Source organism: Dreissena polymorpha, chromosome 5 (assembly GCF_020536995.1).
Source record: "Dreissena polymorpha isolate Duluth1 chromosome 5, UMN_Dpol_1.0, whole genome shotgun sequence".
NCBI classification, from domain to species: Eukaryota; Metazoa; Mollusca; class Bivalvia; order Myida; family Dreissenidae; genus Dreissena; species Dreissena polymorpha.
Window position 1 is genome coordinate 47,235,044 of NC_068359.1, and position 17,937 is coordinate 47,252,980.

Below are 17,937 nucleotides of genomic sequence, written 5' to 3' on the forward strand. Positions count from 1 at the left end.
ACAGACACTGTTATATTAATCATACGTTTATTAATATAATGTTTTGTATTCCATTTGCAAAAATATACAAGTTATGGAATGGTTATATTTTACTGCTTTTATGCTACTTATTTTGTACAAATCAATGCAGAGACAGATATATATATGACAAACACACATGCCCCCCCACCCCAATTGGTGCTAGATGGGTCAAGGTCAAAGTAAGTTTATTTATTATGGGTTAACTTGGGCTAGTCATAAGCAACAACATAGTCCATACTGTTGATGCTAAATCATATGGAACAAGAGATGTGTTTGTCAGAAACACAATGCCCCCTTCTGCACTGCTTTGAAGCCATATAATTAACCTTTGACCTTGAAGGATGACCTTGACCTTTCACCACTCAAAATGTGCAGCTCCATGAGATACACATGCATGTCAAATATCAAGTTGATATCCAAAGCGACATAGAAGTTATGAGCATTTTTCGAAACTTTACGCGAAACCAAAACGCAAAATGTGGCGGATTGACAGACGGACGGTAGGTCCGATCACTATATGCCCTCCTTCGGGGGCATAAAAATCTAGTTAACACAAATGATTAGGCCAAGATCAAAGCATGGTTTTGTAAGGTGTCATGGCAACAACTGTGCCAGAATGAAAAGAGTTTACCACCAGACAAAACAGCAAGATCAACTGCATTTGTTCCTAATGGAGAGACTAACAGAAAGATGGATAAACAGACAGAACACTCAGTAAATGCCTCCAACATCAAGGAGCCTAAAACAAGATACATACATGTAAATATCACAGTAATATCACTGAGCTCTAAACCTTCATATCAACGCACAGACGTGCAAGTACTACAGTGGTTTAACTGAGCTTTTTTTCCTGTTTTTGTGAAGCCTCCTTGGCCTCCCCGCCCTTATTTTGTGAAAAAATGAGTCGCAAACTGTTCAAAATTGTGAAAAAATGAGTTGCGAACTTTCTAAAATTGTGAAAATTTGAGTCGTGAACTTCTTGAAATTGTAAAAATTTGAGTCGCGAATTTCCCAAAATTGTGAAAACCTGCCATTTTCACAGAAAGAAAAAAAGCTTTGGGTTATCAAACATTTTCATTACTTTCTGAACCTCGATTAAGACAAACTCATTGAGATGACTTGTACCTCCCGAACAGCATTCTTTGGCGTGCATCCACAATATGTTACAAATGTTAAGACACAAACTTTCCAGAAGTTGTTTGAATCGCCATTCGAAGAAAAAATCATACTGTAAAATCATTACTATTCGTGGGACAAATTTTTTTATTTAATTTTGTGGGTTGAGCGATCCACTAGTTTAATACAAACACCTCAGAAAATCACCTTTACTCATTCCTAATCACTTTTTTCAAATGCGTGCCCACAAAAAGGACATTATTTTGAAAACTCAGGTAGTTTAGTGGCGACATATACAATGATTTTACAGTATATGGAAACAAAACTCCTATCTTTTCAAGGTTTGCGCTAAATGATGTCTGCAACATTCATGCTTCACATTCAGACAACTCACTAGTCCACAGACAAATGAGCCTCGTTTAGGGAAAACTGGGCTTCATGTATGTGCATAAAGTGTTGTCACAGATAAGCCTGTGCAGTCTGCACAGGCTTATCAAGAACAACACTTTCCGCCTGAACTGTATTTTAGCTAAGAAGAGACTTCATTGAAACAAAAATTAACATGAAAGAGGAAACTGTCTTCCCGGATTAGAAAGTGCCGAGTGCACAGGCTAAAATTTGACGACACTTAATGCTCATGCATTACGCCCAGTTATCCCAGACCGCGACTGAATTGCTCAGTCAGCTGACACATCCTCAGCTTCACTGGAGACATTGTTCAGGTAGCAGATGCACATCATGTCTTTCCCCAGCAAGAGCAGCGAGCCCCCATCGGGGTGCCACTTGAGTGCATGCACCTGGAACGTTCCCTCAACGGGGACCTCCACACACAGGCTGCCAGCCGGCGACCACATGTACAGCTTGTTTACGCCCGTACACAGGGCCAGTCTCGTTTTCAAGGGGTCCCATTCCACGTGCTTGATAGGTGCCGCCTGAATGATGACAGCGCACAGGGCAAGCTTCTGTATGTCCCAGATCCACAGTGTATGCGGCATGTTATCGTTGCGGGTGTACATGTACTTGCAATCTTTGCTAAAGGCCGTCAACCCAACGCCCCGTCTAGGGTTGGCTTTGTTGGTGTCTGGAATGACGACAGGGACTTTCACAGGCGCAGACTGTACCTCGTACCTGCTCTGTGGAGAGAACAAGGCAGCAGTGGGAATATCAGTGAGATCGCTCTTCACTGGCTGTGGCGTCCGTGTTTCTACTTCCTTGTACACGACTGCCGATGTCTCGTTCACAGTCTCTGGATGGGAGAACGTCGTTATCGTCTTCCAGGTCACGTGATTTAAGAGCCTCAGTTTCTCATCGTAGCTACCTAAAGCCAAGAACTGACTGGTTGGCGACCACGTTAGTGTTTTAATACCAAGTGCGTACTCGTAGGCACTGAACTTTGATAGGCAGCGTCCATCCAGGGAGTACAGTAACACCAGGTAGTTGAGGGCATTATCCCACACACACAGTACGGTGCTATCTGGGGACCATCTCAGACCCGCCATGTCGTCTGTGCTGCTCTCAAAGTGCTTCAACAGCTCCCACGTGTTGCAGGCAAATATGCTGATGAAATCCTGGCAATCTCTTCTCTCTGCCAGAGCCAAGTACCTGACATGTAAACAATTTCAATTTAATAAAAATAATTTTGTACTGTTGCTCGTTAAAAATGTTTGCTCTCATTGGCCAATATCGATTTTCCAATACAACAACGCTTGGCCTTAAGCCAGGTTTTAGTTGGGTAAAGGGATATATGTTATTAACAGAGGAACGTAAATTGGCTCTCAATATTGTTGGCCAAATCAATATGATCTTAAGAATGGCTAGTTGCAGTTACTGAAAAATACAATGTGCAAAAAATATCAAGCGCCCCGCAAACTCTGCTTTAGACATCCAGGCACCCTGGCAAGAGGCTGTTAAATAGGTTGTGGAAAACACTGCAAAGCACTGTAAACCAAATGATTAAGTTCTTCACAATAATACTCAAAATGTTAATGGTGATTATAACTAATACATGAACAATGGCTGTTTGTAAAACATGCATGCCCCCCATATGGGCTGTCCGTTGTAGTGGCAGCCATTGTGTGAATACGTTTTTTGTCACTGTGACCTTGACCTTTGACCTAGTGACCTGAAAATCAATAGGGGTCATCTGCGAGTCACGATCAATGTACCTATGAAGTGTCATGATCCTAGGCAAAAGCGTTCTTGAGTTATCATCCGAAAATCATTTTACTATTTCGGGTCACCGTGACCTTGACCTTTGACATTGTGACCTCAAAATCTATAGGGGTCATCTGCGAGTCATGATCAATATACCTGTGAAGTTTAATGATCCTAGGCATATGCGTTCTTGAGTTATCATCCGAAAACCATTTTACTATTTCGGGTCACCGTGACCTTGACCTTTGACCTAGTGACCTCAAAATCAATAGGGGTCATCTGCGAGTCATGATCAATCTACCCATGAAGTTTCATGATCCTAGGCGTATGCATTCTTGAGTTATCATCCTGAAACCATTTTACTATTTCGGGTCACAGTGACCTTGACCTTTGACCTAGTGACCTCAAAATCAATAGGGGTCATCTGCGAGTCATGATCAATCTACCCATGAAGTTTCATGATCCTAGGCCTATGCGTTCTTGAGTTATCATTCAAAAACCATTTTACTATTTCGGACCACCGTAACCTTGACCTTTGACCTAGTGACCTCAAAATCAATAGGGGTCATCTGCGAGTCATGATCAATGTACCTATGAAGTTTCATGATCCTAGGCCCAAGCGTTCTTGAGTTATCGTCTGACAACCACCTGGTGGACGGACCGACAGACCGACCGACCGACAGACCGACCGACCGACATGAGCAAAGCAATATACCCCCTCTTCTTCGAAGGGGGGCATAATGATGAAACAATTATTATTTCTATGTAAATTGTGAAAATTAAACAGCCTGATATTCCTAGAAAAAATAGTACTTCCCAAGCATTTTCTGATGTACCTAGGTGAGAAATAAAAACAAATTATTAATGTTTTTTTTGATCTTTAACGTTGATAGCAAATATTAAAATACAGAAAGCTCTGAGATTGGAACAAACGTTGATATCATGTCTGAACTAAACTATACAAATGGGCCAAACTCTGAGATAACCAGGCTAATTTCATGTGCAGTCAGCACAAGCTAATTTTAAGATGACACTTTCCGCCTAGAAAACATGTTCATTAGGAAGAAACTTCCTTTAGTTCCAGGAAGTTTCTTGCCTGATTAGGCTGAGCGGACTACACAAGTCAATCTGGGGCATTACTTTACGTACATGCATTAAGCCCAGATTTCACAGAGCGCGGGTCAAACTAAAATATCTTCTGTTGTGCAGTAAGCTACACTTACTTTCCATCTGCGCTGAAGTCAATGTTGTTCTGGCACTGCTTGGGGTACCTGATGTACGACACAGACTTGGTCACAAGGGACCAAACCGTGATACGCAGGTGGAAGTCGGCTGTCGTTAGGATATGGCGACTGTCCGGACTCCATCTGAAACACAAACATCAATTTATGTCATATCTGGACTCCATCTGAAACACAAACATCAATTTACGTCATATCCGTACTCCATCTGAAACACAAACATCAATTTATGTCATATCCGGACTCCATCTGAAACACAAACATCAATTTACGTCACATCCGGACTCCATCTGAAACACAAACATCAATTTACGTCATATCTGGACTCCATCTGAAACACAAACATCAATTTACGTCATATCCAGACTCCATCTGAAACACAAACATCAATCTAAAATGAATTTGATGTATTAACCCTTTCCCACTTAGATACCTATTTTGATGCATTTGTAGTCCCTCATAAAGTTAAATTATTTAAAGACCTTTTTTTACTAGATAAAAATTGTAATGGCTTCATTTCCAACCCCTAGATACTGATGAGCAGCAAACAGCATAAAACCTGAACAGACTGTGAGTTACTCGCAGGCTGTTCTGGTTTTATGCTGTTTGCACATAGCCGTTTACACTTTGCTTCCAAGTGCGAAAACAGTTATAACAGGATTGTTTTCATTTAAAATAACAATCTGATATTTTCGCCTGTAGAGACCTGGACATACTTTTTAATTCTCAACTACATGTAGTGACTATAAATTTGTAAGGATGTTGAAATGTGATACCGCCACAGTCACAACCCTGTCTGTTTGTGCGTTCCCATATTATGGCCACATTTCAAATGACCGTATCAAATGCTGATATCACAATGAACAATATCTTTGCTGGGTGTTGTTTGCCAATGGTTAGTTTGAGCTATAGTTTATTTACTGTTACAGTATATGTATTATACATAATTGTATTGCTTTCAATATTTTAAGTAATCTTTATTTTTTGGGTTAGACACTTGAAAACGTCTGGAATGCTTAACAAAGAAACAACTATTGCCTCATCCTTGGTCTTGAATCAGGAACTTATTAAAGTCAACATTCATACTCTACAACAAAGTTTTTTCTAATGTTTTGATGTGATTTTTTAAATAGATTTTCTAGTATGACTATACCTGATTTTGAGGAGGAAAATATGCATATTTTCAAAGCTAAGATTTAAGATTTTCTTGCACTGATCGACATGCTCAATACTCATCTGAGTTGAGACTAAAATCTCATCTTTTGAGTTGAGACTCCAATCTCATCTTTTGAGTTGAGACTAAAATCTCATCTTTTGAGTTGAGACTCAAATCTCATCTTCTGAGTTGAGACTCAAATCTCATCTCCTGAGTTGAGCTCAACAATTGAGAATGTTCATGATTCTGGGCCCATACCTGACATCACAGAGCCCCGCAGACCCCTCATCTATTTTACACTTCCATTCGGGCTGCTCCAGGGACCAGACCTGCACAAGGCCCCTCTTGTAGAGGCCACACAGTATGAACTGTGAGTCCGCAGACCACTCAACATGCTGGATAGTGTCCATACAGCTGAACAGGTTCTGTATCTGAAACGAACAGCTGTGCGATTTTACCTCTTTTAGTGCTGGAACTGAATTTTGAAGGCCGTTGCAAACAGTTTGGATCCAGATGAGACGCCACAGAACGTGGCGTCTCATCAGGATCCAAACTGTTTGCTATTCTTATAGTATTCTTTGAAAAAATCAAAGAAAATGATATTTTTAGAAATTCAGCAGACAACATTTTAGCAGATGACAAATTTCCCAGCATGCAAACGGTTAAAAGTTGCCATGGTGTAGTGGATTTGGTGTTTTGCCAAGCAACCAGGAGGTAACGAGTTCAGGCTTTGATTTTTTATTCCAGAGGCTCAGTTAAATACCCACTGTGGGAGCGTTCTTTAGATCTGATATATAACACACCAAGTACTGGTTGTATCCAGGACACAGACTCAAGAGTGATTGAATAAGAGCCATCGTTTGATGTAATCAAGCTCAAATAAATAGGTTAAAATAAAAAATTTGTGCAACATATTGAATATAAATGAAACGTGTATGGTATTTGTTATATATTTTAATTCTGGCTTAGTATATGTCTAAAAAACTGATAGCAAATTGACAATAACCCCTGATTTGTGCTGCAATAGAACCAAATATTGACTTCACAACAAATGGGCCTTAAGACCCTAGTTAGCTAACCTGAGACACCTAGAAACTAACCTTTTATATGTTGATTTTGTGATGTTTGAGCAATAGCTGTGGTTTCTATCAGGTTTTTTACATGACAAAGACAGTATTTGATGAAATGAAAGTTTTTACTATAGACGTGAAACAACTATGGTGGTGATAATTAGTATCCAGATGCATGGTTTGAACAAACTTAGTAAAGGACCACCAAATGATGTCTAACACCAAATATTAAAGCCCTAACCCTTGAGGTTTCAGAGAAAAGACATTTTAAGGTACATGTACATAGTGTGTAAGTCTTTATAAATCATGTGACTTTGGAAAGCGAATGCCTTCCTGGGGCATACAAAACTAATCTGTAAACCTACCTGGAATGTGTCAACATCTCTGATTACAAGTCGGAATTCTACAACAGATGCAAGGTATTTTCCATCCGGTGAAAACCTGCAAATTTGGTTGGACTGACGAAACAACTCTGAGAAATTCATCCTGAAATGTGATAAGCAATCTTAAGCATTATTATCAAGACTGCATGCTAAGCACCTGAAATGGGATATAACTTAACAGATATTTTCATGCTATTTAAAAAAGGCCGTAAAACGGACCCATTACCAAAGCAAACTGACCTGATCCCAAACCAAAATTTTATTTTCAGATAATGGGCAGGAATTGGCCTAATGTGTCAATATTTGTTGATTAAAAAAATAATAATTTGGTTCATTTTGCAATTTATTGATTTAACAAGGGACAAAATTGTCACAAAACCAGGTTTTCATTGTGAAAAAAAATCTGATTAAGGGAGACAACTCAAACTGAACTTTTGAAATGAACAAACAAAATTAACCCCCTTTGTAAGTTTGTTTCAAAATAAATCTATTTTAAGTTGTGGTGACCTTGACATTGGAGATATTGACGTGATTCTTTCGTGCGACACACCGTCCCATGATGGTGAACAAATGTGCCAAATAATTGTAAAATCTCACAATGAATGACATAGTTATGGCCCAGACAAGCTCATTTATTGCCAATTTTGACCTTTTAACTCAAAGTGTGACCTTGACCTTGGAGATATCGACGTAATTATTTCGCGCGACACACCGTCCAATGATGGTGAACAAATGTGCCAAATGATTTTAAAATATGACAATGAACGACATAGTTATGGCCCGGACAAGTTGTTCCGCCCGCCCGCCAGCCCGCCCGCCAGCCAGCCAGCCAGCCCGCCCGCATTCGCCAATCTAATAACCAGTTTTTTCCTTCGGAAAACCTGGTTAAAAATCCCACTTTGACCAGACTCCTTTTCCCAAAATGGCTTGGAAACCACTGCTTAATAAATTTGGCTACCAAAACTATAAATGCTGCTTTTTGTATAGAAGTCTACCAGAATTTGACAGTTCAAAATGCAAGCCTTTTAATCTAGCACAGACTACAGTACCATATGCAGCACAATACTCAATAGGATAGTAAGAAAAATTATTACAACTAATTTTACACATCAAGAAATTTGGTCTAAATACATCACTTAATAACTGTTTAATTAAACGTTATAGAGATTATTGTCCCAACCAAATGATAAGTGCTGTATTTTACTTAAATATCAATAATAAAATTATGTGTATTCTGGTAAAACTGAGATACTGAACAAAGAATGCATTACAAAAAGTTGTGTTACAATTTTGACATCATTATTAACAGGGGGGCACGCGTATAAGGGAGCTTACCGCGTTTAAGTGAGAAAGTTGTTGCAAAACTTCAAAGATGGCGTCGTTTAAGTGTTTTTAATGAAGGAGTAACGGATATTTTCACCCGGTAAGCCAGTTTATATTTATATTTCTTTTAAATGAATAAGCCCTTTCGGCTCTACGTTGTTTGTGCTCCCCTCGGTTTTTTGTTTCAAAACCGCGACATCGGAATAAAAAAGTTATTGAAGCAAAACCGTCGACAAATTTGTTGTTTAATTTCTTGACCTTCGAGATGTTGGATGTTCGAATATCATTTTCTCTCATAATAAACAGTATTTGTGCATGTGTACAGTGAAATATAACATAAATCACGAATATTTTATTATCTCGACGCGTTGTTATGTCTATTTATTCATTTAATGCCGAATTATAACGGGTTAACCCCCATTTTTGGAACTAAACTTCCTTTTAAGCACATTTTGGGACCAAACTTCCAATTGATTAACAGCTCTTTCCTATGTTACAGGGTTTTATGCGAAATAACTTTCGTGAATGAATTCCGCATTGGTGCGAATGTCTTGGAAAACATTTTCACTTAAAGAAATCAAGAGTTTTCTTTTTTCTATTAATTGTTTTATTATTAATTTGTATTATTATATGTTTTATCGCATACTTAACGCTAACATTTAGTGTGTGTAATATAAGACATTCGACGGAATTATAAACACAGTGTAATTCTTACCTGTTTATTTTAACACATATGGACATACTTATGTTTGAATATGCATCCAACCGAATACTATGCTTACTATTTCCAGATATCTAGACGCCAGTTATATATGTTGAGGATGCCAAGATTAAAAAAGACGGCGTAACGAAGTGTGTACCGCTCTAGAATGCGATAGGTCCATGAAAACCCACCAATCAAACAAAAAAGATTACGTCGAAGAACCTTTCCAAACAATCACATATACGTGCAATAAAAGTGTAATGAAAAACAGAAGAGGGTAAAGCCGGTTTGATACTAGTATAAGGTTGATGTAACCAAATACTGCCATTGTTGCGATTCGGAATACATGAAGCAATTTGGAATACCTGACATCTGCTTAGAAGATGCATATCGGTGGATGTTTTTTTTTTATGATACTTAAATATGAATTGTTTATTTAATACAATGACATTTGACGCGTTTTACCATAACGATACTGATACATGTATGTGACTTTGATGTGACACATTTTGGACGACCTTCTTTTAAACCAGTTCTGAGTTGGTCACTATATTATTATCGCAAAAAGTGAATTTGTAGTGGATAGAAAGATTTGTGCAAATGCAATACACGATATGATTTCAGTAGAAGTGATTAATATAATTTTTATACATGTATGTTTTTTCTCTTTTATACCTATGTGAATACATATTATTTATGACTGTTGTATCGAGGGAATAAAGTATTGGTTCACTTAGAAAAATTATTTCGTTTGTTCCTAACATTGCCTTGTAATCGTTAGTAATGTTAATATGTCAAATGCATAACGAATTAAATCCGACCCAAATCTTTTTTTTATCATGTATGTAAGTGCTGAATACAATTGAAAATGTATGCAGAGACATCGTGGGAAGAAATGACGTAACACAGATAATGGTTTATTTTCATAACAAAGTGAGAAACTAGCATCATGACATATACGGAATAAAACGTGTAAGTAAGTAGCACTCATAGCAATTATATGTCAGACGTGTCTATGTAGACTTTATAAATAAAACAAAAACACTACAAACATCAGCTGTACATGTTTTGTTATGTTCGTGTTTTTTATTTGCTGTTTTAGTCCGGCTCTGTTGAAGGATTCTTTCTTGCATATTCTACATTTAAACTCATGTGGCCCATGAATGGGGCATGATATCTCAATCCTCCCCTGATGTAAAATTCCTGATTACATATACTGCAACGAAAGATGCACTTATTTTCGCCCTTTAACCTGCATCATCTGAACAGACAGTAAAAGAATGGTTAAAAAAGTTCATAGCAGAATAAGGTCGACACGTCATAAAATACATGGAATTAATTATAATATTACTGAAAGATAAACGTTCTATTATCTCGTACATCAGCCACCACACAACCCATCTTCTTGAAAATAGGTGAATTGATTCAATTGGTCGGCAGGTTTTTCGAACAGCACTATTATTATTCTACAGTAAGTAACGGGATTAAGAAAACACTTATATTGCACCACGTAACATGCTATAAAACTTTAATATTGAAGTACACATATACACTTTATTTAAGATGGTTAGGTATATCATGTCAAGCTCTTTTACATATGAAAGAGCTGTTTGTCATTTGGAAGTCAGGTCCCAAAATGTGCTTAAAAGGAAGTCAGTTCCAAATAAGGGGGTTAAACCAATAATGTTTGCCAATAAATTAATTATCAGTGATAAAACGGCGTCGGTAAAATGAAATAATCATGATTTTATTTATATTTTACTGTTCACAGTGTGTCAATACTGTGTATTATATGAGAAAATGATATTTGTACATCCAATTTCTCGAACGTCCTGTAAGTAGACAACAGATTTGTGGACGGTTTTCCTTCAATAACTTTTTTATCCCGACGTCTACGATCTTGAAACAAAAAACCGAGGGAAGCACACACACCGGAGAGCCGAAACGGCGTATTCATTTAAAATAATTATAAATACAAAGGGGCTTACTGGGTGAAAATATCCTCCCTTCCTTTAAGAAAATCCAACAAACGACGCCATTTTTGAAGTTTTGCAACAACTTTCTCACTTAAACGCGGTAAGCTCCCGTATACGCGTGCCCCCCTGATTAAGGTCTGCTTAAATATCTTACTGACACTCGGATCACAATAATGGCAGGCTACTTGTAAATCCTATGCCAAAATATACTTTTTCTGGTATAATTCCTTGCATTAGACAGTCTCAATTAGAAAAAAATACTTAGCTACATGTCAAGAATTTATACAGATATACAACATTATACAGTGCTCCAGATAAGATTGAAAAGGGCAGGGGGATATTTTGTCAAGTTTTTAACAACTGCAAATATTTACCTCAATTTGAAAACTTCAATCTTTTCAAACTTAAATCTTTTAGGAAATATGTTTGAAATATGTTCAAAGCACAAGAGATGCAGTGATTTTACATTGTTCTTAATTACAATAGAGGAGCAATTTACAAGTTGTCCTTCCTGGAATCAAACAGTGTTACCCCCATTTTGCTTCTTTTGACATTTCCTGTGCAAAATAATGTCAAAAGTAATACATGTTGCAATTTTAACAGAAAATAGTAATAAGATTTATTTAACAACCATGTGGGATCAGAAAACATGCATGCAATTTCTTAATAAAAATAAGAAAAAAATAATTTTGATGAATCTGAACCACATGTACACTCTTGTTGAAAAAATAAACGGAAGTTTACTGGAAGTTTAAGTCACTTTGTTTCATTAAGTTCACTTATGTATAATTGGATATATACAGTTTCTCAGTGAATTTTTTGCCCAATTGGGAAAAGTACCGGTACCAGCCCAATTGGGAAAAATATGCGCAAAACCCCCTGAAATTGGGCGAATTTACCACTTGAATTCTTCATTCTGGGAAATTGGTGAATTTTATTTTTTGCTCCCAAATACTTTACAAGAGCACCGCATAACCGATGCCACGCTTGGCTGCGAAAGCTTGTCAGATTTTTGTTTTAGAGGCCACAGTGACCTTGACCTTTGACCTAGTGACCCAAAATGGGTGTGGTGTGTAGAAGTCATCAAGGTGCATGTACATATGAAGTTTCAAAGTTGTAGGTGGACGCACTATGATGTTAGAGGCAAAGTTAAAGTTTTATATTAGAGGTCACAGTGACCTTGACCTTTGACCTAGTGACCCAAAAATGGGTGTGGCATGTAGAACTCATCAAGGTGCATGTACATATGAAGTTTCTAATTTGTAGGTGGAAGCACTGTGATGTTAGAGGCAAAGTTAAAGTTTTATATTAGAGGTCACAGTGACCTTGACCTTTGACCTAGTGACCCAAAAATGGGTGTGGCATGTAAAAGTCATCAAGGTGCATGTACCTATGAAGTTTCAAAGTTGTAGGTGGAAGCACTATGATGTTAGAGGCAAAGTTAAAGTTTTATATTAGAGGTCACAGTGACCTTGACCTTTGACCTAGTGACCGTAAAATGGGTGTGTCGTGTAGAACTCATCAAGGTGTATGTACATATGAAGTTTCAAAGTTGTAGGTGGAAGCACTGTGATGTTAGAAGCAAAGTTAAAGTTTTATATTAGAGGTCACAGTAACCTTGACCTTTTACCTAGTGACCCAAAAATGGGTGTGGCGTGTAAAAGTCATCAAGGTGCATGTACATATGAAGTTTCAAAGTTGTAGGTGGAAGCACTATGATGTTAGAGGCAAAGTTAAAATTTTATATTAGAGGTCACAGTGACCTTGACCTTTGACCTAGTGACCCAAAATGGGTGTGGCGTGAAGAACTCATCAAGGTGCATGTACATATGAAGTTTCAAAGCTGTAGGTGGAAGCACTTAAATTTTAGAGCCAATGTAAAGGTTTTAGCATGCCTCCGGACGGGGGACGACGAGGAGGCTATGACAATATGAGCTAAAAATTGAAAACTAAGTGTTGTCAAGGTGTCATTATTATATTTATTTAGGTTCGAGCCATAGAGCTGCAAAGGGAAACTAACTAAATGCTATGTTGATTTTTTTAAACCTTCAATTGGGATTTTTTTTAAAGCAATTGGGAAATTTGTATTTTTTTCCTAATAAGGGAAAGTGCTGTTTTATGGTACCTTATAAAGAAGGAAAAAAATCGCCGAGTCTCTGCATGGGCTAGGTTACCTATAGCTTGACCGGAGATATCCAGACACAGCACTGCAATGGTCAAGAGAACAGTTTGAAAAAAAAATCACCTGGATTTAGACAGGCTGAAACTGGATCAGTTGCATCAGTAAGGTTTTATTTAGTAAAGTCAATATGTTATGAAACTTGTAGTCAATACAGTTTGAAAGGGCATGGAGGGGCCTCGGAACGGCAGGGCAAGGCTTTGGAAAGGCAGGGTTTCTTCTAGTTTCAATAAATCAACTCTCAGCTTTATAACCCCATTACCCCAAATATTGCAGAGAGTTGCAATTTGTTGTCTACAGTCGATTGGTGTATAACGGATAGCTAAGGACTTCGAGTCTCATTTCAACGTAAACACCATGCATTCAGTAATTAAACCTAGATAGACACATGTCATTCCTATTGAAACATGCCAGTGGTTTTAAATTTCCGAAAAAAATATTATTTGTTTACAGCGCGAATTTCATGGTACACTGATTTAGCCATAACCGGATCGCTTAGGTCTTTATCGGATTACATGTGTATCGTGTTATTTCAAAAATTTGACACAGCATTTGTCAAAAATAATTGCAATATATGTACATTTCCAGAAAGGAAATCCATTTCTGCGTTTAATAAGACCAAGTTCATGGAAGTTGCAGCCGCTGCACAATTGATGAAGTAATGGCTGTTCAAAGCGATGCACCATATATTCGGGTCATTTTGAGTTGAATACCTTTTATAGATCTATATATAGATTTGATAGTGAAAAATATGTTTTCAGAGAAATCGATTTTTCGATATAATTTGATAATTTTCATTAAAAATGATGTTTTCACTAATTAATATCATAGCCACACGCTAACCACATGTGTATTTAGTTGCAATAATTCAACTCTAAGCTTTATAGCCCAATGGGCTGCTTAACCCTTTGCATGCTGGGAAATTTGTCGTCTGCTAAAATGTCTTCTGCTGAATTTCTAAAATTAGCATTTTCTTCGATTTTTTTAAAAGAACACTATCAGAATAGCATACAGTTTGGATCCTGATGAGACGCCACGTTCTGTGGCGTCTCATCTGGATCCAAACTGTTTGCAAAGGCCTTCAAAATCCGGTTCCCGCACTGAAAGGGTTTAGAGCCGCCATAGCAAAGATTATCAAAGGCTCTGGGAGTCCGTTTATGTGGACTAATGTGTATTGGACAACTTCAATTGAGTTTATATTTATTTTGAGACAATCCCCACATTCCTGAATATGGGTCACCACATGTCCGTTATTCACTAAATCCCGATTTGCAGCTTTCATGCTTATTTTATATGGTAGCATCAGTTTGGTTTCCGCGCCGTCTTACTTTTGTAAAGGACACATAATACTAAAATATTACATCAATGAACATTATGTTTACCAAACAAAATCTGCAAAATTCAAGAAACCATTCGTCTGCACTTTTCCTATCATCACAAAAACGGTGTGTACATAACGTGACCTTGTTTTGCTTTCGAAAAAAGAAACAGTTGTAAACATTGACACACGTCAACAAAAACATGAATTCACTTAACAATGATAGGCTTTTTGTATTCAATTCATAGAAAACTTTAAATCTTAACATATATAAAAGTATTTTGCAAAAACCGTTTAACCTATCCGTTACTCACTAAAATCCGCTATACACCAATCGACTGTATTTTCCAAAGGTGCAAAATATGATCACAAGTGCAAGGGCTAAGAAACACTGAAACTGAAAAAACTTATCAACGTTTAACTTTCTTAACCACAAACCAATGCAAATGGTACCATTAAAGCACAAAATAATTGCTTCTTATTTACTTTGTTTTTCTTTCTTACTCTCTATCCACCATAATAAAAAACTGTGATAACTTTGCCGACTTAAAGTGTAGCTATGGGTTAGGTTGCAGTACACCAATTTTGTGCACATCGTGGTTTGTGATGTAGCCTAAGTCAATAACGATGCAGAACATTTTACACTGTTCTAAATTTCAACATAAAAATGTCAACAAGAATAGTGTGTTGAAATATTTTTTTTTAGGGTGCATGCAAAGGATAATGTCTGTACGTTGCCATTCAGGTAAATGTAATGTATTTTTTTAAGTTTATTCATTGCTTTCCTCAATTTGTCACCAATGAGTCCAATGACGTCTGTTTAGAGAACTGGGTAATATTTAAGATGGGCTGCATATGGACTCCCAGAGCCATCACAGCAAAAATTATCAAAGGCTCTGTGAGTTTGTTTATATGGACTAGGCTTCTTCCATTTAGGCCTAGCTGTCTGTTTATAAATATGGACTAGGTGCCCTTCCATTCAGTTCTTCTTGAATGCTCTGAGCTTTTTTAAGTACATACGTACAGCTTCTTCTTGTTAACCCATTTTTTCATGTCAAAAAATTATGTCTCACGTATGTCTATAAAATCGAGTTCAATCAACCTAATACATTGTTACAAACACAATACCTGTTATAACCAATATCAATTTGCGAGTAAATTGTAGAGAAATAATCAAAACAAAAACTTTATACAAAAACCGTTATCAAACCGAAAGCCAAAGTTTTGAATTGCCGATTCGATTTATCTTACGAATGTTCTGGAGATAGTCAGTATATTACGATTGGTAGACTAGACACCAGGGGTTGAAAAAATTTTCCAGAGCCACTCGCCCTGCAGGGCGAGTAGGCCTGACAATCCACTCGCCCTTCACTGTAATCTACTCGCCCTGCTTTAAAAAAATAGATATCTATATTTATAGTTATGATCAACCAGAACCTTTTAAACCTACTTAACATAGTGACACTAAACTGCAAACAAATTAACTACATTATCTGATGGATTATATTTGCTTTCCTTACGTTTTCTGCACTCTTTCCTTTTCTCAATTCTTTCCGCTTCTCGTTTTGACGACCTTTCTAATTCTTTCTGTTCCCTGTCCCTGTCGCCACCACCTTGCAGATATTTTAAAATAGAACCCTTTTCCATTTTAATATTTCAGACGAACTTTTACTGAAAGACACGCTTGATTGACAAACGGTTACAATATGGTAAATTTTGCCCAAGGCTTCCGATCACGAAATACGGAATTATTCTGTTTATTAATAATTAATTTTTTCTGTTTATTTTTAATTAAATATAAGAAATGTTATAATTAACCAGTGAAGTATTATTGTTTTATTGATATTTACATTAAAATTCACGGAATGACCAATATATTTAACAGTTTTATTCACTTTTAATCGATAAGCTAAAAGCACTGACAAAGACCAAAAGAGCGCAGCCGATTTCGAGAATTATTTTTACTGTGCCCGTGACGTCATTTTTCATTGTCAAAACGAAAGTGCAGTTTCTTTGTGTACTAAAAGTATTTTTTGTTCGTTCGAAAAATTGTTTGCAATTTGTAACGATGTGGAAGGAGTTCTGGAACTGAATTTATATTTCTCAACTTGAAAAACAGCACTCGTCCGGTCTGTGGAGTATTTAACAAATGTTACTCGCCCGACCGTCAACTTCACTCGCATATGCGAGCGGTCGAGTGGATTCTTCAACCCCTGCACAAGATCTATCTCGCCGAGGATTCCGGAGATAGTCTATAGCGTATCTTCGAATTTGGAATTACTTGGCTTTGTCCATTTCAAAAACATATACATTTAAAAGAACCGTTGACGTGTTTGAAACTTTGGATTAATATCAATATTATGCGAGCATAACATATAATGTAAGTTGTGTTTATTTGCGCATTATGGATATATTTACGATCTATTTGTGTTTTTTTATGCCAGAAAATAGTTTATGTGGCTAATATTTCCGATTAAACTGCCGCCCGGATTCTAGGCGGCGAGTTTCTATGAAAAATTGCGTTGTCAGTTGCAACTCCCAGCGACCCAGAGGGTCAATAGCTGGGAGTTGTATTATTGCAACTTCCCTTCCATTTAGGCCTAGCTGGAGCACTGATTATAAGAATTAATATAGATTTACCTGTCAGTACATTAGTTTCCTTAAAAAAGTATGACATTTTATACGTCAAGTCTGATAAGAATTGATGGGTACCCAGCAAATCCAAGATTAAGAATATTATACAAATAGTTCTAACCAAAAGTTGGGAAAACAAGGGCGCCTGAAAACAAGTGTCAACATGACAGAAATTCAAGCACAGAAATAGGCTCATAGAAAATGTGTCATTACACAAGGGCGAAGTTGCAAAATAAATATATCTGTAAAATGATGCATAAACCTTAAGTTGCAGTTTTCATTTTCTTTCCAACGTCAAGTCTGATAAGAATTGATCGTACCCAGCAAATCCAAGATTAAGAATATTATACAAATAGTTCTAACCAAAAGTTGGGAAAACAAGGGCGCCCGAAAACAAGTGTCAACATGACAGAAATTCAAGCACAGAAATAGGCTCAAAGAAAATGTGTCATTACACAAGGGCGAAGTTGCAAAATAAATATATCTGTAAAATTATGTATAAACCTTAAGTTGCAGTCTTTATTTTCTTTCCTACATCGTTCAGCTACCGAAAATTCGCAACATACAAATTAAGTCCCATTCAAACAGTCGCCAAATTTGTTTAATTAACAGAGAGTGATCTCCCTTGATCAATGAACCCAAAGAAATTAAAAACAACATGAA

General features: G+C 37.1%; 1 protein-coding gene across 3 annotated transcripts; it reads right to left on the reverse strand.

Moving 5' to 3' along the window:
- Nucleotides 1–10: 10 nt before the first annotated feature.
- On the reverse strand, nucleotides 11–17,906 carry LOC127882071 (WD repeat-containing protein WRAP73-like). Of its 3 annotated transcripts, none has more exons than XM_052430494.1 (5): nucleotides 17,779–17,906; nucleotides 7,124–7,244; nucleotides 5,947–6,119; nucleotides 4,515–4,658; nucleotides 11–2,739 (listed from the first exon to the last, which is right to left on the reverse strand). In XM_052430494.1, exons 2-5 carry the CDS (start codon nucleotides 7,241–7,243, stop codon nucleotides 1,815–1,817), a joined length of 1,362 nt encoding a protein of 453 aa, XP_052286454.1. In that variant the 5' UTR covers nucleotide 7,244; nucleotides 17,779–17,906; the 3' UTR covers nucleotides 11–1,814. The 3 variants fall into 3 exon arrangements, with proteins under 3 accessions (XP_052286454.1, XP_052286453.1, XP_052286455.1); XM_052430493.1 differs by having other exon boundaries at nucleotides 17,841–17,885; XM_052430495.1 differs by lacking the exon at nucleotides 17,779–17,906 and adding an exon at nucleotides 17,537–17,692.
- Between the last annotated feature and the right edge of the window lie 31 nt (nucleotides 17,907–17,937).